The sequence below is a fragment of the Siphateles boraxobius genome, unplaced genomic scaffold (assembly GCF_051911475.1).
Source record: "Siphateles boraxobius isolate OS27281-9 unplaced genomic scaffold, OSU_SipBor_1 54, whole genome shotgun sequence".
In the NCBI taxonomy this organism is placed as follows: domain Eukaryota; kingdom Metazoa; phylum Chordata; class Actinopteri; order Cypriniformes; family Leuciscidae; genus Siphateles; species Siphateles boraxobius.
In genome coordinates, this window is record NW_027509180.1 from 95001 (window position 1) to 122500 (window position 27500).

At 43.5% G+C, this 27500-nt stretch overlaps 1 protein-coding gene across 1 annotated transcript in view; it reads right to left on the bottom strand.

Annotated features, from left to right (window-relative positions):
- Nucleotides 1–482: 482 nt before the first annotated feature.
- The window catches only part of wbp11 (WW domain binding protein 11), a 34308-nt gene continuing 7290 nt past the window's right edge, over nucleotides 483–27500 (bottom strand). The window contains exons 5-12 of the mRNA XM_077205741.1: nucleotides 26242–26438; nucleotides 25929–26062; nucleotides 24125–24258; nucleotides 20270–20467; nucleotides 1929–2039; nucleotides 1538–1810; nucleotides 1236–1421; nucleotides 483–1156 (exon numbers count right to left, since the gene is read on the bottom strand). Coding sequence (XP_077061856.1) covers nucleotides 606–1156; nucleotides 1236–1421; nucleotides 1538–1810; nucleotides 1929–2039; nucleotides 20270–20467; nucleotides 24125–24258; nucleotides 25929–26062; nucleotides 26242–26438 — 1784 coding nt within the window. The 3' untranslated portion in view covers nucleotides 483–605. The remainder of the gene's footprint in view (nucleotides 1157–1235; nucleotides 1422–1537; nucleotides 1811–1928; nucleotides 2040–20269; nucleotides 20468–24124; nucleotides 24259–25928; nucleotides 26063–26241; nucleotides 26439–27500) is intronic.

The following is a 27500-nucleotide window of genomic DNA, read 5'->3' on the forward strand; positions in this document are numbered from 1 at the left end:
TGAGTTCTGTTCAAACCGAACACCATTACAATTTGCATTAAATATATAGATATACATGTACGGCATATTTCATCATCTTTCATTTGTATTTATCCTGTGACAAGCAAAGCTCATATTTGTTTAATTTATTTAAACAACCAAATTATAAGGAAGCGTTTTTTTTTTAGAATTTTTCAAAAAGTAAATAAAATTTCCCCAACACAACATGCTTTCAACGCATTAATAGTATTTGAATAAAGGGTGAAGCAGTCAAGTTCTAAGTTCAGACACTAATGCATGTACAATTAAGCAGAATACTGTTAACTTGTCAAGTTGTTCTATACTCAGACTCCACCTTCAGTAGCTCCTCAGGAAACTGTTCTTCTGAACACAGATTCACTCCGCTGTCAGTCCTGAACCGGCTCGAACCGAGGTCAGGTGGTAACGGACACACGCCGCAGAAAGCTCTGGTTTACCAACATCATTACCAAAGCGAGTCGGCAGGGGTTTGACATTTTTATTCATGTTTACAGATAAAACACAATCACATGACGCTGCAGAGAGAAAAGGTACAAAAGAGCTTCTAAAGCGAGCGCCACAGCGTACGGACATGTTAGTGAGAGTAGCTAGAGCAGGCCTTCCATCTCCCGCATGAAGGCCTCGTACATCTGGTCCTTGGTCTTCATGCTGGGCGGCGCGGGCCGGTCCGGCTGGCTCGGGTGGGCGGTGGCCTGGTGTCGAGGCTCCTCCTCCCTCCGGCTGGCTCTCTCCGGCCCTCCGGCCCCGCCGGCCCGGTCCCTGCGCACGCGGAGCGCCGTGGGCACGAAGCGCGTCACCTCCGTCTTGGGGTTGATGATCTGGGGCTTGGCGGAGATGGTGGCGCCCCCAGGCTGGGCTGAGGCCGAGCCGGAGCCGCCTGCGACGGTGGCCCGCTTCTCGATGGTGGGGGCGAGCGGGTGGGCGGAGGTGCCGGGGGGCGGCGGCATCTGCAGGGCGGAGCCTCTGGGGGGAGGCGGGAGGGGGGCGTCGCCAGAGGGGGGCGGAGCCGAGGGAGTCTTCTGGCGGAGGCTGGGCGGAGCGCTGAGCACGTTGGGAGTGAGCGGAGGTGGGAACAGAGAGGGGGGCGGGGCCATGCGGGGGGGGCCGGAGCGGGGCGGAGGGGGCGGCGGAGGCATTCCTGCAAACCAACAACAACACATTAAAGCATCAGTGTGGCCATTATTATGAGCCGTTCACACACACACACACACACACACCTGGCGGGGCTGGAGGCGGCAGGCGGGGCGGGGGCCCTCGGGGGGGCGGTCCTGGAGGCAGGCCCGGCGGGGGGCCCGGGGGAGGGCCGGGGGGGCGGCCCGGGGGGGGTCCTGGAGGCAGCAGGCGAGGCATCGGGCCCCTGAGGGACCCGGGGAGTCCAGGAGGCCTCAGGAACGGGGGAGCGCCTGCATCACAACACAATCACTAACATTACTTTCACTACTTCATGTTGTGCTTTATTAAGAACTCCAGTGTTAATGAGCTGCTCATTAGCATAATGATGATGAGTGATGTAACGCACCGGGAGGCGGGCCTGGAGGCGGGCCGGACGGGGGGCCTGGCGGCCTCATTGGAGGAGCAGGAGGCGGTCCTAAAGGAGGAGGCCCTGTGATTGGTGGAGCCTGCATGTGTGGAGGAGGCTGCTGCGCTGCCATTGGTGCCGATGGAACAGAAAGTCTGGGATTGACCAATGACTGAGCGGCTTCGGCAGAGACCTGGTCCTCAGCATCCGACTCCTCAGAGTCCGAGTACTCCTCTTCATCCTCCTCCTCCTCTTCCTCCGGGACAGACTGACCTGAACACACACACACACACACACACGTCTGTATGCCACTCCTGTCTGAGAGCGAGATCAAGCTCTTCATTAGTGCTGACTGACACACACACACACACACACACACACACACACACACCTGCCATCCGGAGCATCATGGCCTGCAGTGGGGTGATGCTCTTCGTCTTTGCCACCCTCTTCTTCCTCTTGTCTTTGGGCGGAGGCATGTCTGCGAACCGCACACTGCGACCTGAGGGAAACAAACACAGTCTCATATCTTTATCAGTGTCCAGGGTATATACAGGAATCATGGAATTAAATTTAATACCTTTTAAGACCTTTTTTAAGACCTCATCGCCACTTCAATTTAACCGTTACATCGGCGACACCTTACATTTATATAGTGATTGTAAGATAGCACAACTAAACAGTCTTAGTTTGTGATAACTCCTTATCAATGCAACAATTCAGAAGTGTGGGAACGAAGCACAAGATAATTAATTGAGTGACTGACCCAATACAAGGTTTATTAGAAAGAGAAACCAGAATTAGACTATTAAACAAAACTTATTGAAGAGGGAAAATAATCCTCTCCGAGCTAAAGGGACAAAGAGTTCACAAAGTATAAGACGCATTAGTAACACCAACTCTTCTACCTGTCTGCTAACCAACACCTGATGGTCATATACAGTTCACCGGTGATTAACACGAGTGCTGGATTAGATCCACCACAGCACTGTCAGTATTAGGCGTGTGCACGAATATTCCATCTGTAATTATTATTACAAAAAATAAAATACTATTAGAATTTTACTACGTTGCTTTGCTGGCCGTAAATGCTGTGAATCCATGATAAATCCCAAGCATTAACTCGCAATGATAATTAAATGCACTGGGTGGCGCTGTGGAGCGTGTTGATTGTATTTGATCACTGTTAGAAATATCTTTCTCCTTCAGCATACAAAACAATAGTCTATGTATGATTTTTATACTAGGCAGCAAAACTGCCACGTCTGTACATTTTTCCTTTTGTGTTTAAGCTAAACATCTGGTATCCGTTAAGAGAGGACTACTCAGCCCCTCCTTTCTCAATGTTCGTTCCTTTCTATACATTGTGTGTTTGAAAAGCTCCTAGGATCCTAAGGATCCTGTGGAAATCTAACAGGATACTGCCCATATTAAGAAGCTGTTATATAACGTCTATATGATATCTATGATGTAATGTTTGATTTTATTGGTTAGACTTGTATTCTTTTGTTTAAGACTTTCACTATATAAACCCTAGACAAAGGATATTGGGTTGAGCTTCTACTCCAACCAGCGCTGGTTTCTTGTATTATCTGTTCATAATAAAGAACCAAGATTTTGGGGCACTTTTCGTTTGGACCATTTCATTTCCATTTCTAACAATTTGGGTTGCTCGTCCGGGATTTCTCCAGACAGGTAAGAATTACATTTTTTTTTTACAAAAGAAAAGGTTGATTCTTCCTGTCTGCTGAGAAAATTTTACCTATAGTGCCGTGATTTTCACCATATTTGGTGAAATTTGTTTGTTTGTCCGTCGTATATGCGGGACGCCTGTCCGTCGTATATGCGGGACGCCTGTCCGTCGTATATGCGGGACGATTTGTCCGTCGTATATGCGGGACGTTTGTCCGTCGCATAAATAAATGCGGGACGTTTGTCCGTCGTATAAATAAATGCGGGACGTTTGTCCGTCGTATAAATAAATACGGGACGTTATCCTCGTGTTTGTGTTTGAACGCGGGAGGAACGGCAGGAAAACTGATCACTTTCCTCCGTTTGGAAATATAGATTTGACACGAGATATTCGGTTTTTCTCTTGCAAATTATATTTCGATTTACCTTTGGTCTTGGTTATGGATAGATAATACATTATTTTATTTTATTATTATTATTTATTTATTTATTTTTTTTTCTCTCTCTCTCAGTTTTTCTCTTCTCTTATTTCTCTCTTTATTGGCCAATTTACTAACACAATTAATTTTCTACTGCATGTTTTTTATTTTGCTTTCTATTTGGCCATACTTATTTGTTTAAGTTGCATCACGGAGAAATTTTTGTGTTGATAATGGGGAATAAAATTAGTCCACCGTTAAAAGATGAATCTCCGAAAGACTTTATGATTAGAAATAATCAAGCATTTTTTACGGAGCCATATTTGTCAAATTTAGCTGGCTGGTCAACTGGCAAAACACAATTAGATCCGTTTCCCCGTGACGGCTCATTCAAAGACGCGGATTTACGCGCAGCAAAAGATATGATTTTTGGAAATTGGGGCGACCCCGATTGGGATTATTCATACATGAAACAATCTTATAAAATATGGAAGGACATGCAAAGTTATTGGAATAAGGGTCCGGAAAGAGTTGTGAACATTGGCAATAATTTGATTTCAAAATATGAAGAGGCTGTGAGAGAGAGTGTAGTTTCTGCCGTCCTTTCTTCTCCGGCCGAGAGAGACAGAAATTCTCTGCTAGGGGAGGGGCTCTCGCAGCCTATGGAGGAGAAAAAAAGGCTCTCACAGTCTGTGGAACAGAAAGTTGTCCCGCAGCCTGTTGTAGCAAAAACCCCCCTACCTCCAAAATACGAGTGTATTCCGGCTCTTTCTGAACCAACAAAAAATAGATTGTACCCCGATCTGACGACTGCGACTTTGTGTCCTTTTGTTGAAACTTCAGAAGGATTCAAAGTTCATCCGTTGCAAATTTCTGAAGTGATGGCTATTTCTAAGGAATTGCCAGACCCAGCACGGTCGCCACATCAATTTGTTTCGATGCTTAAACGCTTAACGGCGTACAGCCAACTTACTGGTCGTGACTATCGTTTTATTTTGACTAAAACGTTGCCTGCCGACATTACAGAGGAAGAATTAATTGCTGAGGTTGATTTGTTAGACCCAGTGAACGACTCACCACCCGTCCGGGGTATTGTGTTTAAAGATTCGGATCCTGTTGATTTGTCCGACCCCACAAGCGCATTTAGGATCGCTGATTACGGGGACTATAATCCCGACTGGATTTGGGCCAGTCCTGGTAAACTGAAACTATGTTTCAAACAACTGACTGCCTTTTTAGTGAAGTTGTCTTCTGCTAAACAGGACATTTCTCACGCAGCGAACACAAAGCAAAAGGTGGGAGAAAGTCCACTTGCATTTTTTAATCGATTTCGAAATGCTTGGATTCACGAATCTGCGATTCCTATTGATGAGGATAATTGTTTGTTGTTTGTGAACACGTTTTTGAATAACATGCACAACGAGACTGCACAAATGATTCGAATCACTACCACCAACATTAGTAACATTTCTGTTGATGAATTGGGAAGACGCTTGCGTGAACTTTCGTCTGCTGGGGCATTTGACCACTCCAGAGGAAAAGTTCCCGCAATGTTTCAAGTTAGTTCCGCTGTCCAAAATCGCCCGCCACCCAATGACGGAAGGGACATAAAGTGTTTTTTCTGTGGGTGTCGCGGACACACGCAACGCTTTTGTAAGAAAAGAGCTGAGAGATTTCAGCGAAATAATGATAAACAGATGTTCAGGCGCTCTGATGGCCCGATGCCAAAACCCCCTCCCTTCATTCCTCCCTCTGAAAGACAGAGACCTGTTTATCCGAACGCATGGCAAAAGCAATGACTGTGCCGAGAAAAGGTGCTGCATTTTTCTGATAACTTTTCACAGATTTCAATGAGTTATGCAAACAAGTCAAATGTTTTGCCCTTTATTGAATTGAATGTTGACCACAAGCCATATGTTTTTTTAATTGACAGCGGCGCCTCCATCTCATCGCTGTCTTCTACTGTGTATGAGGGACCAATTACAGGAAAAAAACTAAATTCTATAGGAATAGACAATGTTCCTGTGGTTTGTAATTTGACACCAACTTTACCAGTTACCTCTAATGATGTACCATCATTATTCAAAATGCATGAGTTTGCAATAATTCCCGATTCTCCATTCTGCTTGTTAGGAAGAGATTTAATGCACAAGATGGGTGTTAAATTGGAATTTGACTCTGACTCTTTGCAACTCATGTTTCCAGCAGCCTTTTCTCTTACGACCGACACAGGAAGTGCTCCCTTCGAGGATGTGTCTGCAACTGAGCTCGGACAGGAAGTTGCTGGGGTAAACCCGAAACTGTGGGCGGCGCATAAGGATGACGTAGGCCTACTCGACATTCAACCTTATGTGGCTAATTTGACAACGAATAGGCCTGTGTTTCAAAAATAATACCCGCTTTCAAAGGAAAAAGAGGAGGGAATTCGACTTCTCATTGATCAGTTTCTGGCTCAAGGCATTCTGGTCCCCACTCATTCACCTTACAACACACCAATTAATCCAATCAGGAAAGCAAATGGTTCTTGGCGCTTAACGCAAGATTTGAGAAAAATTAATGAATTGATAAAACCACTTGCTCCTATTGTGCCAGATGTACAGACTATTATTAATTCTATTCCTTTGGAATGTGGTGGCAATTTTAATGATATTCATTGATCTTTAGTAAAATATAGATGATTCAAATTATGTCACATGTGTGTCTCTCACTTGTAGTGAGAGAAGATTCTGTTTATGTACCTGGGGAGGCAGAAGGGGGAGACACTCCAGAGAACAGACGACCAAGGACCTCTGACCTAGATGTCAGAAGGCCATTTGGTGCAGGGGAGCTTAGTGGGCCAACTAGTGACGTCTATGGAAAACTACTGGGAGGAAGGCTCTGGGGGGAAGAAGGCCTTGAAACTAAGATAAAAGCTAGTTCAGTCTGTCTGGGGGTGTGTCACTCTTCTGCACAGGGTAACAACTGTGTATTAGACTGCTCCTATTCTTGCAAGAATAAATACTTCTATTTTATATAATTTGACTCTGAGTGTCTCTTACGCAGTGATGATGTTTAAGATGAATTTTTGCCACAACAATTTTGGTGTCAGAAGTGGGATTCCTTGGAAGTGCCTTCTGGACCTGAGAGCGGACGGTGTTTGGCCACCTGGACTGAGCAGTTCCAGCTCTACCTCGTAAATTTCAGAGAGAGGGGCCGACCGCTATCAGGGCCAGGAGAAACTCCACTGGAATCAATTGAAAGAACCCGGTGGCAACAGAAGCATCTCTGGTAAGAGACAGTTCAATTTATTTTCTTTTGGGTAAGTTAATTAAATTCAGTTTAATTGGGGAGAAGAGTGAAATTGAACCATATTGGCTGAAGGCTGTTTCTGTGGTACGTAATCTGAGATTAATTGAGATCTATATAGATCAAGAAATTTCAAACAGATACGAGGGAAAATGATCTGAGATTAATTGAGGTCTGTAACAGAACAAGAAATTTCAAGCAGATAAATAATCTGGGATTAAGTGAGAACTGTAACAGATCAAGAGATTTCAAACAGATAGGTACCCTGAAAATTAGTTGTTCCACGACGGAGCAAATTGTTTTTAGGTACTGAGGCTAATTAGGGGGAACCAGAACAGTTTTTGGTAAACCTTAATTAGGAGGGCACTAATAGTGCAACCCGACCGATTTGGGTTAAAAGAAATAATCGGGTCTGTTGGGGACGCCTAAACAGATTAGAGAAAACGCGCGTTGAAGAGAAATCCACAGGGAACAGAAAACAGCCAGTATGGGAAAATCTCAGAGTAAGCATGCCAAATTTGATACACCGGTTTTCTGTAGAACTAGGAAAATATGGGGGGAAATGTATGTTTTAGATATTGAAGTAGGAAGAAGCAATAAGGCTGTCTGTGTGAAATAGAGGGAGCTGTAAGTGAGACTTGGTGGAAGAGGGAAGTGAAAAAACAAAAAGGTGGTGTGTGAGACATGTGTGTGTGGGGATTGTGCAAACAATCATGTACTGGTTAGATAATGAAGGAACTGGCATGTTTGAGAAAAGAAAGGAGAGGATAATGAAGGAACTGGCATGTAGGGAAAAGAAAGGAGAAATATAGTAGAAAACTATATGTGATGAAAATAGACATGGTCTGACAGAATTTATGGAAGTCAAATTAACTGTTTAAATGATATGAAAAGTTTTAGAATAAAATAAGGCATTGTATGATTGACAGGGATTAACATGATATGAAGAATGTTTTAAGCAGAATGGGGAACAATTCTAGATTTTGATAAAATAATGATTGAAATGATGATATATCTGCTTTATTTTATTAATGTTAAGAAAATAAGGGTTGAAGCAAGTAGCTATAATGGTTGTCTGTGTAATTTACGGACTGAGTAATATAATCTGTTTTGGAGAAACAGTAGAGATAAGACTGAGACAATAATGATAATATTAAGTTGAATCTGCAGACTGACCATGTGATGGAAGGGAAAAGGCTTCAAACCAGTTGTAATGAAAATAATGATGTACAAATTGTTACACTTTATGAAGAGTAACTGAACAGTCCGGGAAAATAAATAAATAAATAGTGAGACAGAAGAGAGCAAATGCTGTAAACAGCTCTGCTCTGAAGATCTCATTTTGAAGAGATTTGCAGATGATGTTTTGTAAAAGATAAGCTGGGATAACAGCAACAGTACTTGTAATTAGTGTTGTTGATGATAATACCAAATTAGTAAGGTAAAGACAGAAAACAAATTCGAATATTTTGAGCATTCTCTGTGCTGCTCATGAAATTATGTTCTGCCAATAATAATGATGAAGAGTATGAGTGGGCTATTATGATTAAATCAGCCACTGGTGGACTGTAAAAGAATACAGAGAACTGCTTAATCAGTGGCTCTGTTTACATTCCTGGATGGGACACACACTGATTCAAGGGTGTGCAGTAAGTTGGAGCCGAGAGTGTTTTAATGGTGGTCATCAGGACCATTTAATACGTAACTGTAAATGCCCACCGAGAAGGTGTTTAAAATGTGATAAAATGAAAACACATTTTTGGTAATAATATTGGTTTGAAAGTAGATCAGTGTTTAAATGACGACAGTGACATTTTTCGTCTGAGAAATAAGAGATAAAAAGGTCAAAAGATTGAAGTCTTAAAGTGAATCCTTTTGAAGAAAATATCTATAATAGTAATTTCTATAATAGTAATTTTTATAAGTGAATTGATGAATACAGGTTGATGTAAAATTAATGACTCCAACAGATGTGAGTTGCAAAATATATCAAAGTAACTAAAAGGATGATTTTGTTATAATTAAACATTTTAAAAAGGTTTTAGATGATATAGAGAGACTAATCTCACAGATGATTTACAATAACTGCAAAAGTATCACAAGCAGAGAGTGCTTGCCTCGTCAAACTTATAGTGTGAATCCTAATTGGAGATTGATAAACTCCAAGAGAAAACTTAAGTCAAATATTAAACTATGGTTGAGAACTTGACAATTAAAATTGAGATTGAGAAATGTGAAACGTTATTGAGAACTAGAATAATTATTTTTTATGTAAGAACAAATAAGCAGAAGCAGTACTGGATTAACAGTTGCTAAATGCTGATTAAACAAACAGCTTGAAAAGTTGACCATGAAAGAGCTAGAAGCTGATGTTTTGCTTCCAAAAGATAAGTCTGCTATTGGCTGTAATGAAACAGTTCGCTTATCTAAATCTGATGTGTGCTGTGGCTGAAACAGCCAGTGCGACAGAGACTCAATCTGAGTGGAAATTTGTAATGTCTAGATTCCCTGACGTGGGCAAAGGACAACTGTAAAACTATGTTTATTTGAAAACTCATGTAATTTCTGGCAAAGATCCCTTAAGCTGGGCTAGAGTTAAAAGATGGTAGATAAAGTCTGATGTTAAAAGTTGACGAAAATGCAGTGTACCAGTCTTGAATGCCTCAGAGTCTCTCTCATTAAATGTCAGATAAAAGCTGTTATCTGAGCCTGTGTCATAAGTGAAAATAAGTTATTGATAGTAAAGCACAGTGTTTCAGTTGAAAATCATAGACATGGAGAGGTTAAAAGAAATCATTGCCGTTCAGAGGGCAATTTGTATTTGTAAATGTTTTAAATGTAAAACTGAATGACTTTAAAGAAGTCTTTAAAATAATAATACAGACCTTAAACGATAGAGGTGACATTTTGATTAGCGTATTTTAGGACCAGTAACAACTTTGTCTAATTTAGTCTCCACCATTCAGGACCGATGGCTCCGGCTACAGATGAAGTACACTGAATGTACGGTTGTGATCTAAATTCACTGAGTATAATCTAAGCAGCTAGGTTTCTGCTTTTAAGATAGTTAATGGATTTAAGTGATTAAATACTGTTGTTATTGACCTGTCTCCCTGTGTGAACACTATTAGGCAATCCGAATGGCCCTGGTGACTCTTGAACGTGCCTTTCCTAAGCTCCAGAAAACAGCTGAGGTCTGTTGAAGAGAACTGATTGTGTGATTGGAAAGAGCGGTCACCAGTGGGCACGAGTGACCATCTCGATGACGGGTAAGACCTTCTTTGGCCAGACAGGGGGCAACCTAAGCCAGAGTGGATCACGTAAAGTCATTGGGCATCTCCTGAATGGAGGTGTGTTATGTGAGACAGGTATGAGGGTTGAGCAGGAGCTGTGAGGCCAGCAGCGTCCTTATGCCGTTAAGGGGAGATGACGCGGTGACGAGTCACGGCATGTCTCCCCAATAAAGCAAAGCTCCTCTATATATACCACTCGCCGGAAGAAACCGCATTAGTTGTATGGCTTGTTTTTTTTATTGTGACAAGCGTCTGCAAATATGCCAGGGGAAAACACCCTGATGGAGATTATAGATAAAGGGCTAACAGGAGTGGGCTTTCGAGAGCCAGCTGAGGCCATGAAGTGATTACCTTTTGTTGTTGTGGAGACAGTAGCAAAACTTTTTATGTACTGGTTTGCCTTATGGGCAAGGAAAATCATAGTGTTGATTTTGAACTAATAGGTCTATGACATAGTTTTAACTCTTGAAGGTCGTTAGACATGGTGGTGGCTAAAGATGAAGACAGCTTTTGATTTAAGGAAAGTCTGGATGACAAAGGTGAATGGTCAAAGGTTATTGTAATGAATACAAATTTTGTCTAAGTTACAGCCTTAGGAGGCTGGTGGAAAAATTATTTGTTATAGTGAGAGAGACTGCCTGAGTTGGAGGAAGGGATGGTAACTGTGTCTGTCTTTCTGTTATCTGCCTGCTAGAGCAAGCTGAAGCAAAATAATGATAATGAAACAAAACAACCCAGCTGACTTGTCTAAAAATCAAATGAATAATGAACAGACGTGCTTTGAAAGTGGTTAAGATACCATGTAAAATTAGGTAGAAGCTACAGGAAAATGGGAAGTTTAAAATCTTATTTAAAATTTAAATCTTTTAGCAATAATATAAAGAAAAGTGAACATTGAGAATGAGCAGTTAACATATGTGTGTCTAGTATGAGTGTGTGTGTGTGATGGTGACAGCACTTTATGTCTTGTATGTATTAGTTTGGGGTACGAATACTGTGTCTGAATAGTGTGTATATTGTGTCATTAACCTCTGGAATGAGGTTTTATCATTACAGATGGGTTAAGGCTAATGACAAGTTTTAAGGAAGCTAATAGTTTTGAGTCAATCTGATGACAAGACAATACAGAACATGGGACAAGCTTTAAGTTGATTGGCCATCAAGCTCTGTCTGGTAGTAATACTTTTGTCATACATAATGTAGATTTGAAGATCAGTAAATTGGAATTGTGTAGTTGTAGATCACCATCTGGCATGGGCTGAGATAAATGAAAATGTTGTGGATTTGAGGGAAACAACAAAGTGACATATTGGCTAAGTCAACATGAAATTATCAAGAGAGCCCCTCACATTTATGATTATTGTGAACAAAGGGGCAGAAATGATTGACTGACATTGACCAAGTCTGCACAGCACGACCTGAAATGATAGGGAAAATTGATGACTTTGGAAATGTTTGTAGATGACTGACTTGAGAGACCAAACAACAGGCCTGAAAAGCAGAATACGCTGTGAGACTGAGGGCCGTTGCCTTTCAAATACTTCGATAAGAAGATGAGATTGTGGCTTTAAGTGAAGAATGTAATATTTTTGTTTCAGAGGCAGAGAAAGATGTCTGGAGGAAATTTGTCTGAAGGACAACGTTTGGGTTAGTGTTGATGGCAAACTTTATAAAAAACACTATGTTAAATGTTATGTTAAATTGATGCTCGAGTTGTGTCGTGCATCAAGAGGGAGATGGTATAACAATTGCCAAATATGGTTTATTAAGGGGTTCACATTTGCTGAATAAATGTTGGGAGAACACTAGGGGTAATTTGATAAAAGCCCCGAAAGAAGCCATTTTTTCTGCCTAACAAAATGGATGTCTGTGAGTGTGCCGCACACACCAATAACAAAGATTGTTTCAACAGGAAACGCCAGGGCATCGAAGGCCACGGGAGAACAGTAGACAAAAGAAACTACGTACTTTACTATCTGACAATAACCTCGAAATCTGTTTCTCTTTACAGAGAGCATGCAGGATTGGGAGACAGGGCAAAATGTGCCCACTAAAATAATGGTTATGGATGAATTTGGCTAACTGTCCTGGCCTGGGTTATTAGTGTGGCAGAAAGGTGCTACACCTGCGCAGCGCATAACTTAAAATTTTCCTTTTACAGAATGTCAGGAAGGATTGGATCAAACAGAACTAATTCTGTTCCAAATGTATAAATATTGTGTGGACATGAGGACAGGGGTTGAGTGTTTTTCAGGGTAAAAGGACCCCGAGTGCTATTAAGTGAGCAAGAAATTATCCGGAGATAATGTTTCAGGTTGTTGATTCCACAGGTCACACCAAAGGGGAGCGGTCAAGCGGTCACTAACAAAATACTTAAGGTCTCCATTCACAGGTGACAGTTCACTCCAGTGGGGGTGCGGTCGTGATTTAAGGGAAAACCTTATAAGGATCAGAAAATGGTTGGAGAGTGTGACACCTGGGTCCAAGCCTCTCACCTACACCAACAGGCCACAACCATCCCATAGTCCATGGGGCGAACGAGATGATCAACACGCCTGGAGGAGGATGTGAACCAACTAATGGTTTAAGAATGTGGTTTTGTGATTATTTTGAGGATTTGATTCGATTAAATCAAAATAGGGCTTAGTATTGATATACACTAGATCAAAAGATTTGATTGGTTACTTATTCATTAGGAAATATTTAAGGAAAATGTTTTTGGGAAGAGAAGATCTATTAATTAATGTAAATTATAGGGATAATTGTTGAAGCTTATTAAGTAGAACCACAGCATGTTTGAATTAAAAGTTAAAGGTAAAAGAACACGGAACGTCCGTGGGGCGAACGAGATGATCAACACAACTGATGGTTTAAGTTTAACAGAAGAATCTGTTTTTGTGATGATTTTGTTTGATTGAATCAAACTAGGTATTGATTTGATTGTAAATGTAGAAAATATATTGATTGTGTCCGTAATGGAAATATTAGAGTTAATTTTGAACAACTACATTGGTTAAAAGAATGAATAAAAAAAAAATATAAAACCTTTTCTGGATAGATTTTATTAAATATGGTGTTAAATAGAGCTTACTAAGTAAAACCATTGGCTGAATCGAGTTAAAAGTTAAGAAAATATGGTTAGGAAAATGGAGGCGATGTATGGAAATGGGCGTGGACTGATGGTAAATGGATAAGATTGGTTAATCTTTGGGGGGTTGGGGGTACTGTACTACCAATTTCAGCGATAGGATTATCAATAGTTATGTTTACCATGCATTATAATGTGTTTCCAGCTCAGTACAGAGACTGGTTAAAGCTGGGAGTCTGTTCAATTGGATGAACAAAATATGATGATACAAGTAGTGGGAGCTACTGTGACATGTGTTAAAGTGTATGTTTCCTTTTCTTTTTCTTTATTTCTATGAATGTTTTTGATATGAACAGAAGGTTAAAAGCTGTGGTTATCCGCTATGTGTTGACGTACAAGGAGAGGGGTCGAAATGAGGGATTTTATTCTACTTTTATTTCTTCGTATTTCTTAGCCTGTTGAAATGCCATGTGGGTTTCAAGATGTGTAATGATAACCAGGGTGTTAAATTGATGTGTTTCCTACTTAAACTATACACTATTTCTTGTTTATACTGAGGTGACTGAGGGTCCGACCTAGGTCGGGAGTGCAATAACAGTGCTTATTCATTCAGCCCGGCCGCAGATAAAGTCTTTACTTGCTTGCTAATACTTAAGGGACTATCCCCACAAAAACAGCCTAAGCTTTTTACTTTTCCAAATGTTATTTCACAAATGTTTAAGAGAGTGGTCAGTGAAAACCAGAGATGAAGAAGTATAAGTGTGATGATATGACTTAAAATTTGTCTTATTGTTTATTATTGTGATTATGGGTAATCATAATGATAAAAAGTGAGGAGTTGTGGTGGCAATTTTAATGATATTCATTGATCTTTAGTAAAATATAGATGATTCAAATTATGTCACATGTGTGTCTCTCACTTGTAGTGAGAGAAGATTCTGTTTATGTACCTGGGGAGGCAGAAGGGGGAGACACTCCAGAGAACAGACGAACAAGGACCTCTGACCTAGATGTCAGAAGGCCATTTGGTGCAGGGGAGCTTAGTGGGCCAACTAGTGACGTCTATGGAAAACTACTGGGAGGAAGGCTCTGGGGGGAAGAAGGCCTTGAAACTAAGATAAAAGCTAGTTCAGTCTGTCTGGGGGTGTGTCACTCTTCTGCACAGGGTAACAACTGTGTATTAGACTGCTCCTATTCTTGCAAGAATAAATACTTCTATTTTATATAATTTGACTCTGAGTGTCTCTTACGCAGTGATGATGTTTAAGATGAATTTTTGCCACAACAGGAACATACATTTTTTTCTGTTATTGATTTATGCTCCGCCTTTTTCAGCATTCCTGTTGACCAACGAACACAGCCACTTTTTGCTTTCTGTTTTCAGAATTGCCAATACAGCTGGACTAGATTACCCCAGGGATTTAAGGACTCTCCTGCCGTTTTCTCCGCTGTAGTGCACGCAACGCTGAAGGATGTCAGACTCCCTCCTGACACCTGTCTGCTCCAATACGCTGATGACATTCTCGTCACTGGTGCTTCTGCGGACCTGTGTGCTGCTGCCACTACTATTGTCTGCAACGTTTTAGCAGAGGCTGGTTTCAAGGCATCTAAAGAGAAACTTCAGTGGGTGAAGAGGAAAGTCATTTACCTCGGCCATGAACTGTCACAAGGCCAAGTTCGCCTGTCGGCGGACAGAGTCAAAGCTATCGCTTCGTTCAAGCACCCATCAACACGAAAGCAAATGCAAAGCTTTCTGGGACTGGTCAATTACTGTCGATCATGGGTGCCGAACTGTTCCGTGTATGACAAAATCCTGCGAGATGCTACGCTGGATGACAAAGAGGACATTACATGGACAAGTGAAATGGACCAAGCGTTCAGACATTTAAAGTCCTCCCTGTTAAGGCCTCCTGCCCTCGGCCTTCCGTCCTATACCGACGATTTTCACCTGTACGTGCACGAAGGTGGGGGCACGGCCGCGGGAATCCTGGCCCAAGAGCATGGGGGTACCTTTCGTCCAGTAGCTTATTTGTCTAAAACTCTTGATCCAGTGGCTCGGGGACTCCCGGCCTGTTTACGTGCAGTGGCTGCTGCAGCGATCATGGTACAGGATGCTGAAAGGGTTGTTTTATCACATCCACTCACAGTTCACACATCACACCAAGTGGGAACAATTATGCGAAATATTTCTACTCAACACATGTCTGCTCAACGCCGTTCTGGCTATGAGGCTATATTATTAGCAACTGATAATTTAACATTGAAAGTAACTTCTGTTATTCATGGCCCTACTGTACATCTGCACAGGTTGTTGACGGATGGTGAATTTGAGAGTGATGACCACGACTGCCTGACCAGACTCCAAACTTCGACTGCCTGCAGGCCAGATGTGTCTACATCTGTTCTGGAGGAGGGAGATAATTGGTATATAGACGGATCCTGTTTCAAGCCAAATGACAATTTATACTTGTGTGGATATGCTATTGTTGAATTACCTGATCGTGTAATTGAGGCATATTCGTTGCCATATAAATCAGCGCAAGTAGCAGAATTAATTGCTCTAACGAGAGCTTGTAAATTGGCAAAAGGTCAGTGCATCAATATATACACTGACTCCAAATATGCGTACGGCGTTGTCCATGATTTTGCTAAATTGTGGGAAGAAAGAAATTTCAAAACCTCCGACGGAAAACCAATTTCCCATCATAACATCGTGGCCGAGCTCATCAGTGCAGCACAGCAACCATCGAAACTTGCTGTTATTAAAGTACCTGGTCATAAAACAGGTGACTCAGATGAGGCTAGGGGAAACAGGTTTGCAGATGAAGTCGCGAAATGGGCTGCTAAAGAAGTAATACTTAGTCCATATGTAAATGAACAGAGCACCGAGGTGCCGATGATGAATTCGTCGCTAATTAATGAGTTGGACATTAAAGTACTACAAGCTAACCCTACGCAAGCCGACCTAATTCATTGGGCCGCGAACGAAGTAAAACCAGATCAAGCTGGTATTTTAAGAGACAAGCAGGGTAGAATCGCTCTACCAGCATCCACCGTTGTAATGCTGTGCAGGCATTATCACGGGGTATCACACGTGTCAAAAGAAAAAGTGATCCAAAATTTGAATCAATCATACTGCATAGCAAATGTTCGAAAGAATACTTTGTTGATATTGGATGCTTGCTTGGTGTGTGCACAAACAAACAGACACAAGGCAACTCGCCATGACGCTTTACCGCATCCTGAGCTTCCTTTTCAATATTTACAGATCGATTTTACACATATGCCTCCATGTGGAAATAACAAATATTTGCTCGTGATTGTTGATCGATTTTCGAAGTGGCCAGAAGCTTTTCCGTGTGGTAAAGAAAACGCGCAGACGGTAGTAAAGGTTCTTGCAAAAGAAATTATACCGCGTTTCGGTATTCCAACCGTTATAGCAAGTGATAATGGAACTCCGTTTGCTTCAAAAGTCACACAGTTATTAGCCAAAGAACTTAATATTAATTGGCACTTCCATATTCCCTATTCTCCGCAATCCTCAGGGAATGTGGAACGGACCAATAAGACGATAAAAGAACGTCTGAATAAGGCGTGTCTAGATACAGGCAGAAATTGGGTTGATTTGCTGCCTACCGTATTGACGGAAATGAGAATGTCTCCATCGGCAACCACAAAAATGTCTCCATTTGAAATTCTAATGGGTAGACCTTTCCCGACCCCTTGGGTCAGAGGTCGCGCTGGCAATCTCTCCACAGGTGACACGGAGGTGATCATTGCAGATTACGTGGATTCCCTAGTTAGAACGTTGAATGGCATAAATGGTGATGTCTCTCTGTCTCTCCCTCTTCCTTCAGAAAAGCCAACGCACCCGTTTGTTCCAGGACAGCAGGTGCTCATAAAGTGTTTGAAGCCCACGAAACTCGGTGAGCCGAACTACTTAGGACCATACACTGTTATCGCTGTGACGAGGACAGGTGTTCTGACTGATCTCCAGCCCCAGTGGATCCATGCTAGCCGAGTGAAAGCAGCTCCATCCCAGGGGAACGCATAAGCCTATGCGGAAGCAGTGATCGAAAGGAGAACGAGGAAGAGAAGTAGACGAAGAACGAGATTGCTGATTGAGATTAGCAATAATTATAACTGAATCCATTAAGATTCATCATGCTATGAATACTGTTGTATCCTCCCAATATGCTTTGATGAATAGAACTGTTAAGTATTAGTGATTTTGAAGGAAATGTTTGATTGAAGAATATCTCATGTATTATTGTACTAGAATGAGTATGCTGAAAAGTATGTGATACGATAATTCTATTATAATCATCTTATCAAAGTGGCCATTGTTAGAAATATCTTTCTCCTTCAGCATACAAAACAATAGTCTATGTATGATTTTTATACTAGGCAGCAAAACTGCCACGTCTGTACATTTTTCCTTTTGTGTTTAAGCTAAACATCTGGTATCCGTTAAGAGAGGACTACTCAGCCCCTCCTTTCTCAATGTTCGTTCCTTTCTATACATTGTGTGTTTGAAAAGCTCCTAGGATCCTAAGGATCCTGTGGAAATCTAACAGGATACTGCCCATATTAAGAAGCTGTTATATAACGTCTATATGATATCTATGATGTAATGTTTGATTTTATTGGTTAGACTTGTATTCTTTTGTTTAAGACTTTCACTATATAAACCCTAGACAAAGGATATTGGGTTGAGCTTCTACTCCAACCAGCGCTGGTTTCTTGTATTATCTGTTCATAATAAAGAACCAAGATTTTGGGGCACTTTTCGTTTGGACCATTTCATTTCCATTTCTAACAATCACATAATGTTGTCTCGCGAAGTTCGTAATTACTTGGATGAAAATGATCTCACAAAATGGAATTACTTTTAATCAAATTAATTAATGATACAGAGCTATTACAATATCACCACCACAATGAGAAATCCCATGAAATCCAAACAGCAGTGGACTGAGGAAAGAGTGTGTCCATCTCTGCATCACGACTGCAGGCTAACTCCGCTGGACCCGAGTGAGCGAGATGACTTTGATGGCCGATGCCGATATCTCAGAGAGCTGGGTGGCCCATGGCCGATATAAAGCCGACATATATATATATATATATATACACACACTTTAGATTTATCTAAATCAATATTTAATAAATTTGATAAATTTAATACATATTTAAAAATCTTTAAAATAAACATGCTTAGGCCCTATACTAGATGGCAACTTCTTGAATCTGCAATCCTATTACAGAATTTTTCACAAATAAAGTAATTGTTTAAAAATATATGTATATGTGAATAAAAAGGAAGTAAACACTGTACCAGGGCACTCAGTAATCTGGTAATTAATCAGTAATCACTGATAATCAAATTTTTTCAAATTAAGCCTTTTTTTTACTTTGACTTTTGACAAGGTAACGCTAATTTTACATACAGCACACAGTGAAAAAGACATGAATATGACACAGTGGGCAACTGGATATAGCACAGCATATTTTAAAAAGAAGGATTTAAAGTGTTTCGATCGCGTCTGCTGTGAAGCTGATCTTCTGTTCGCATTCACTCACTGCACACGGACCGTCACTCGCAGGAACACGTTTATGCAGGCTACAAATGCACACTTCACAAGATATCACTGCTGGATTCGATTAAATCTGCAAGGTTTGTGAAATTAAATGTTTATTAGATATTCAGAGATTTGTTTAAATTATGTAGATGCGCATTTGCTGAATGTTGACAGTAAATGAGAAAGTATTTTAGGCTGATTGTTTGCCTTTTCGGTTACAAATAATATAAAAGCAAACGCATTACTTTTTCACATACCATTTATTTTCTTTGACCAGTTCTGTAGCCACCGGTTCTGTCAAACAAAGTATTAGACCTGACTGACAGAGATCGTAAACTAATGAAGACACGGAGAATATGAGTGAGCGCTGTGTTCTCTTCTCAGGTGCTGGTGTTCTCAGCGCCGCCTGTCAAAATAAAAGTCCGTAGCGCCGTCAAAATAAAAGTCCCGCTTCCAACACATCAGCCAATCAGAAAAACTTATCGGCCGATGCCGATATTTTTAAAAAGCCAAATATCGACCGATATATCGGCCGTGGCGATATATCAGTCGACCACTAGTCAGCGCAGCGCGTTTTAAACTCCAGCATTACTATTTTTCTCAACATGAAAGTGAAACAATATAAATAAGATAAATATTATGCTGACTCGAGTGTATACCTGCGTTCTTTACGATAAGTGGTGCGGTCTGCTTTATTAGCGTTTTTTTTCGTTCGCACAGCTTGAGCTGAAATGCTTTTGTTCTTTATATTTTTTGATTACACATATTGTTTAATGTTTTCATCTAAAAGAAAACCTTAAGATGTAACGTAAGCTTGTCGTGTATATTGCATTTCCCCATTAGTCAACGATGTTGTTTAACAACCGTGCGTAAAGGAACGTGCGCTATCACGCAGCAGTGCGTCAGTGAGCGAGCGCGGGAACAGATGACGTCATATCTAGCAGGATTCCATCAATAAACTACACAAAACCCCACTATTCACAGACGCAATGATTACATTCAGGCAAACTTTAGCATACAACCTCTTTGGACAAATATACATAACGAAAAGATGTAATACCTTGGAAAACGGCATTTAAGGCTTTTTAATACTTTTTAAGGGTCTTAATTTACTCTAAATTGATTTATCAACTTTTAATACTTTTTAAGACCCCGCGGACACCCTGGTGTCGGATTACGTATTTGATCCCAATAGTCAAAAGTAAAGATGCCTTTATAAAAACTGACTGGAATATCTCATGAGAAAACACTGAAGTATTAAATTATATTAATTCTAAGTACCAGTCACATTTCCTTCAGTTTTTTTAGTTTATGTTGGTACCCAAATTCTGTCTCAGTCTGGGGAAAGTTACAGTACTCATATCTGTGAAGGCCACCTGTGTGTTTCTCGCCCCGGTCTCTCTCCTCATCGCGGTCGTCGTGGCGATCAGCTGTCACTCTCGCGCCAGCGTCTGCACTGTCTCTCTCTCCGCCACTGTCGTCCTGAGAGTCGCTGTCGTCGTCCGTGTCACTCTCGCTGTCAGAGTTTCGTGCTCCAGTGTCCATCATTTCAGTGTCTGAGCCACCGCTGCCCTCTGACATAAACACACAACAAAACACACAACAGTGAGCGGGGAATAACACACACACACACAACACGTAAAACATGATCAACAAAAAACCTGAAGAAAGTATGAACTGGCGTGTGGCTGTAGTGTAGTGTGTATCTGGCATGTAGTGTGTATCTTGCATGTAGTGTGTATCTGGCGTGTTGCGTGTGGCTGTAGTGTAGCGTGTATCTGGCATGTGGCTGGAGTGTAGTGTGTATCTGGCATGTAGTGTGTATCTTGCATGTAGTGTGTATCTGGCGTGTTGCGTGTGGCTGTAGTGTAGCGTGTATCTGGCATGTGGCTGTAGTGTAGTGTGTATCTGGCATGTGGCTGTAGTGTAGTGTGTATCTGGCATGTAGTGTGTATCTTGCATGTAGTGTGTATCTGGCGTGTTGCGTGTGGCTGTAGTGTAGTGTGTATCTGGCATGTAGTGTGTATCTTGCATGTAGTGTGTATCTGGCGTGTTGCGTGTGGCTGTAGTGTAGCGTGTATCTGGCATGCGGCTGGAGTGTAGTGTGTATCTGGCATGTAGTGTGTATCTGGCGTGTGGCTGGAGTGTAGCGTGTATCTGGCATGTATTGTGTATCTGGCATGTGGCTGGAGTGTAGCGTGTATCTGGCATGTATTGTGTATCTGGCATGCGGCTAGAGTGTAGCGTGTATCTGGCATGTATTGTGTATCTGGCATGTGGCTGGAGTGTAGCGTGTATCTGGCATGTATTGTGTATCTGGCATGTGGCTGGAGTGTAGCGTGTATCTGGCATGTATTGTGTATCTGGCATGTGGCTGGAGTGTAGCGTGTATCTGGCATGTATTGTGTATCTGGCATGTGGCTGGAGTGTAGCGTGTATCTGGCATGTATTGTGTATCTGGCATGTGGCTGGAGTGTAGCGTGTATCTGGCATGTATTGTGTATCTGGCATGTGGCTGGAGTGTAGCGTGTATCTGGCATGTATTGTGTATCTGGCATGTGGCTGGAGTGTAGCGTGTATCTGGCATGTATTGTGTATCTGGCATGTGGCTGGAGTGTAGCGTGTATCTGGCATGTATTGTGTATCTGGCATGTGGCTGGAGTGTAGCGTGTATCTGGCATGTATTGTGTATCTGGCGTGTGGCTGGAGTGTAGTGTGTATCTGGCATGTATTGTGTATCTGGCATGCGGCTGGAGTGTAGCGTGTATCTGGCATGTATTGTGTATCTGGCATGTGGCTGGAGTGTAGTGTGTATCTGGCATGTATTGTGTATCTGGCATGTGGCTGGAGTGTAGTGTGTATCTGGCATGTATTGTGTATCTGGCGTGTGGCTGGAGTGTAGTGTGTATCTGAGTGTGGCTGGAGTGTAGCGTGTATCTGGCATGTATTGTGTATCTGGCATGTGGCTGGAGTGTAGTGTGTATCTGGCGTGTGGTTGGCATGTAGTGTGTTTCTGGCGTGTGGCAGGAGTGTAGCGTGTATCTGGCGTGTGGCAGGAGTGTAGTGTGTATCTGGCATGTAGTGTGTATCTGGCGTGTGGCTGGAGTGTAGTGTGTATCTGGCATGTATTGTGTATCTGGCGTGTGGCTGGAGTGTAGTGTGTATCTGGCATGTATTGTGTATCTGGCGTGTGGCTGGAGTGTAGCGTGTATCTGGCATGTATTGTGTATCTGGCATGTGGCTGGAGTGTAGTGTGTATCTGGCATGTATTGTGTATCTGGCATGTGGCTGGAGTGTAGTGTGTATCTGGCATGTATTGTGTATCTGGCATGCGGCTGGAGTGTAGCGTGTATCTGGCATGTATTGTGTATCTGGCATGTGGCTGGAGTGTAATGTGTATCTGAGTGTGGCTGGAGTGTTGCATGTGGCTGGCATGTTGTGTGTATCTGGCGTGTGGTTGGCATGTAGTGTGTTTCTGGCGTGTGGCAGGAGTGTAGCGTGTATCTGGCGTGTGGCAGGAGTGTAGCGTGTATCTGGCATGTAGTGTATATCTGGCGTGTGGCTGGCGTGTTGTGTGTGGCTGGATTGTAGCATGTCTCTTGCATGTATTGTGCATCTGGCGTGTGGCTGGCGTGTTGCGTGTGGCTGGCATGTAGTGTGTATCTGGCGTGTGGCAGGAGTGTAGCGTTTATCTGGCGTGTGGCAGGAGTGTAGCGTGTATCTGGCTTGCGGCAGGAGTGTAGCGTGTATCTGGCGTGTGGCAGGAGTGTAGCGTGTATCTGGCATGTGGCAGGAGTGTAGCGTGTATCTGGCGTGTGGCTGGCGTGTTGCGTGTGGCTGGCATGTAGTGTGTATCTGGCGTGTGGCAGGAGTGTAGCGTTTATCTGGCGTGTGGCAGGAGTGTAGCGTGTATCTGGCGTGTGGCAGGAGTGTAGCGTGTATCTGGCGTGTGGCAGGAGTGTAGCGTGTATCTGGCATGTGGCAGGAGTGTAGCGTGTATCTGGCGTGTGGCTGGAGTGTAGCGTGTATCTGGCATGTAGTGTGTATCTGACGTGTGGCTGGCGTGTTGCGTGTGGTTGGCATGTAGTGTGTATCTGGCGTGTGGCAGGAGTGTTGCATGTGGCTGGCATGTAGTGTGTATCTGGCGTGTGGCTGGCGTGTTGCGTGTGGTTGGCATGTAGTGTGTATCTGGCGTGTGACAGGAGTGTAGCGTGTATCTGGCGTGTGGCAGGAGTGTAGCGTGTATCTCGCGTGTGGCAGGAGTGTAGCGTGTATCTGGCATGTAGTGTGTATCTGGCTTGTGGCTGTAGTGTAACGTGTATCTGGCATTTAGTGTGTATCTGGCATGTAGTGTGTATCTGGCATGTAGTGTGTATCTGGCATGTAGTGTGTATCTGGCGTCTGGCAGGAGTGTAGCGTGTATCTGGCGTGTGGCAGAAGTGTAGCTTGTATCTGGTTGTATCTGGCTGTAGTGTAACGTGTATCTGGCATGTAGTGCGTATCTGGCATGTAGTGTGTATCTAGCATGTAGTTTGTATCTGGCGCGTTGCGTGTGGCTGTAGTGTAGCGTGTATCTTGCATGTAGTGTGTATCTGGCGTGTAGTGTGTATCTGGCGCGTTGCGTGTGGCAGAAGTGTAGCGTATATCTGGCATGTAGTGTGTATCTGGCGTTTGGCAGGAGTGTAGTGTGTATCTTACATGTAGCGTGTATCTTGCATGTAGTGTGTATCTGGCATGTAGTGTGCATCTGGCATGTAGTGTGCATCTGGCGTGTAGCGTGTATCTGGCATGTAGTGTGTATCTGGCGTGTAGCGTGTATCTGGCGTGTAGCGTGAATCTGGGGTGTAGCGTGTATCTGGCATGTAGTGTGTATCTGGCGTGTAGCGTGTATCTTGCATGTAGTGTGTATCTGGCATGTAGTGTGCATCTGGCATGTAGTGTGCATCTGGCGTGTTGCGTGTATCTGGCATGTAGTGTGCATCTGCCGTGTAGCGTGTATCTTGCATGTATTGTGTATCTGGCGTGTGGCTGTAGTGTAGCGTGTATCTTGCATGTATTGTGTATCTTGGATGTAGCGTGTATCTGGCATGTAGTGTGTATCTGCCATGTAGCGTGTCTCTTGCATGTATTGTGTATCTGGCGTGTGGCTGTAGTGTAGCGTGTATCTTGCATGTAGCGTGTATCTGGCGTGTGGCTGGAGTGTAGCATGTATCTAGGCGTGTAGCGTGTACCTGTGCGGCGTGTGCTGGCGTACAGCTGCAGGATCTGTGGTGGCGGGGGTCCTGGAGGGGGTCCTGGTGGTTTGCGTCCCGGTGGCAGGCGAGGAACTCCAGCCAGAGCAGCAGCAGAAAGCACTGAACCTTTCCTGAAACACACATCAACATACATCAACACATAGTCCTGACGCAGACACTTTCCTAAACATATTTGATATTGTAATAATGTGTTTCATCCATGATAGGAGTGTGCACGAGAACCAGAGTACTTAAGTTCCCGTATGTGACAGTGACGATCGATCATGAGAACGAAGATCCTCCCCCCCCCCCAAAAAAAAAAACTCATCTATCTTTTCTGATTGGTTATAGTTAGCCAGATCTGGGCCGGATCCAGATCAGATGGTGGACCTGCACCTAGACACGACCACATCACATGATGTAGTCTGCCGGATCTGGGCCGGGTCCAGATCAGATGGAGGACTGGCGCCTAGACACGACCACAATGCATGATGCAGTCAACCGGATCCAGGCCGGATCCAGATCAGATGGAGGACCTGCACCTAGACACGACCACAACGCATGATGTAGTCAACCGGATCCGGGCCGGATCCAGATCAGATGGAGGACCTGCACCTAGACACGACCACAACGCATGATGTAGTCAACCGGATCCGGGCAGGATCCAGATCAGATGGAGGACCTGCACCTAGACCCGACCACAACACATGATGTAGTCAACCGGATCCGGGCCGGATCCAGATCAGATGGAGGACCTGCACCTAGACACGACCACAGCGCATGATGTAGTTAGCCGGAACCGGGCCGGATCCAGATCAGATGGAGTACCTGTACCTAGACACGACCACAGCGCATGATGTAGTCAACCGGATCCGGGCAGGATCCAGATCAGATGGAGGACCTGCACCTAGACACGACCACAACGCATGATGTAGTCAACCGGATCCGGGCAGGATCCAGATCAGATGGAGGACCTGCACCTGGACACGACCAAAACACATGATGTAGTCAACCGGATCCGGGCCGGATCCAGATCAGATGGAGGACCTGCACCTAGACACGACCACAACACATGATGTAGTCAGCCGGATCCGGGCCGTATCCAGATCAGATGGTGGACCTGCACCTAGACACGACCACAACGCATGATGTAGTCAGCCGGATCCGGGCCGGCTCCAGATCAGATGGAGGACCTGGACCTAGACACGACCACAACACATGATGTAGTCAACCGGATCCGGGCCGGATCCAGATCAAATGGTGGACCTGCGCCTAGACACAACTACAACACATGATGTAGACAGCCGGATCCAGATCAGATGGTGGACCTGCACCTGGACACGACCACAACACATGATGTAGTCAGCCGAATCCAGGCCGGATCCAGATCAGATGGAGGCCCTGCGCCTAGACACGACCACAACGCATGATATAGTCAACCGAATCCAGGCCGGATCCAGATCAGATGGAGGACCTGCGCCTAGACATGACCACAACGTATGATGTAATCAGCCAGATCCGGGCCGGATCCAGATCAAATGGTGGACCTGCGCCTAGACACAACCACAACACATGATGTAGTCAGCCGGATCCGGGCCGGATCCAGATCAAATGGTGGACCTGCGCCTAGACACAACCACAACACATGAAGTAGTCAGCCGGATCCGGGCCGGATCCAGATCCAGATCAGATGGAGGACATGCGCCGAGACACGACCACAACACATGATGTAATCAGCCGGATCTGGGACGGATCCAGATCAAATGGAGGACCTGCATGTGGGATATGTGTGTGTTCTGACCCGAGTGCTGAGCTCTTCTTCAGGATGGAGGGTGGCTGGGCTCCGGGTAGAGGGATGTCCTGGATGAGGATGCTGGAGGGAGCGTGAGGCATATCTGGCAGAGGAATACTGTCCACCTCCACCGACTCTGCGTTCTGACGGACACACACACCACAGACACACACACACACCCCGTCAAAAACACACACCACAGAAACCAGTATTACTAACATCATATTTCATGTTATTCTGCATCTTTACAGCATCACCAGTTGTGATGCGGCGGCCAGACTAAAGCACATGAAGAGTGTGTGTGTGTGTGTTGGACACACACCTTGACGGAGTCGAAGTAGAGCGAGAGCTGGCCTCTCTTGGTCTCGTACTCGACCTCCAGCTTACGCAGATCTTTATATGTCTCTGGGTTCTCTCGCTCGTACAGGCGCACGATTCGCTCGAACGTCTCGCGCAGCTTCTTACGCTTGTCGCGCAACACTTTCTCATTCAGCAGCGGCTGCTGCACAGGGTTGAACTCTGAAACACACACACACACACACACACACACACACACACACACACACACACACACACACACACACACACACACACCATCAGTGCGGTGTCTCCAGCACAACCACTCATGAATCTCAGCTGAATTCAGATACTCCTGGCGAACGTCACATGACCAAGACCTGGAGTGCAGTGTTAATTTTGGCAGCCATTTTTGATTTAGTCTTAGTCTTCAGATGAAAATGCTTATTGGTCTTAGTCACATTTCAGTCATTTTGTCTTTCACAGTTTTAGTCTAGTTTCAGTTGACGAAAAGTCATTGCATTTTTTGTCAAATTTGTCATTACTTTTAGTCAAACTGCAGATCCCGACTTTAATTTTGGTAGTTATTTTATATGTACTGTAGTCTGTAGACAAAAAATGTCATTACAATTTTCCTCTCTAGGCCAGTTCAATTAAGCTTATGAGAAATTTGAATCAAGGAAACAGGCTGTATTGACTGCACTCTTTAGGAGTAGCACTAGTGCAATTCTACATATCCCTGTTCCTTAGTTCCAGTTGTAAGAGTAGCGTTAAATATGCAATGATGGTAAAAACAAAGTGATACTTTTAAATATTAAATTAAAATCGCCAGTAGGTGGCGGTAAGTTACTGTCTTTATGAGTGAGTCATCGAGTCACGAAGCAATGGCCGTATTTATGAGCGATCATTGAGTCTCACGATTCTTTCAAAGCCACAGATTCGTTCTCGAGTCACCGCTGTGTGCTGCAGTTCTGCTGTGGCTTTCGTTGTAAAAGAGAGCAATAAGCCTCCTGACAATACTGTTTTAAATGTAGTACATCACTTAATGCGACCCTTTTGTCTGTTGGACTGTTGTATAAAATCAATGTCACATTTGAAAACATGTGGATATTCGGGAAACATTGCATTCCTGCTCGTATAATATGTTCAGCATTAAAAACACTGCTGGATATCAGTCTGCAGTTCGATCGCAGATTTAGTGGCACAAACAGCGCAAGCGGCTCGTGACAGAACACAGACCGACTGAATGACACTTTCATTAGAAAGTCTGAGATGAAGATCTCT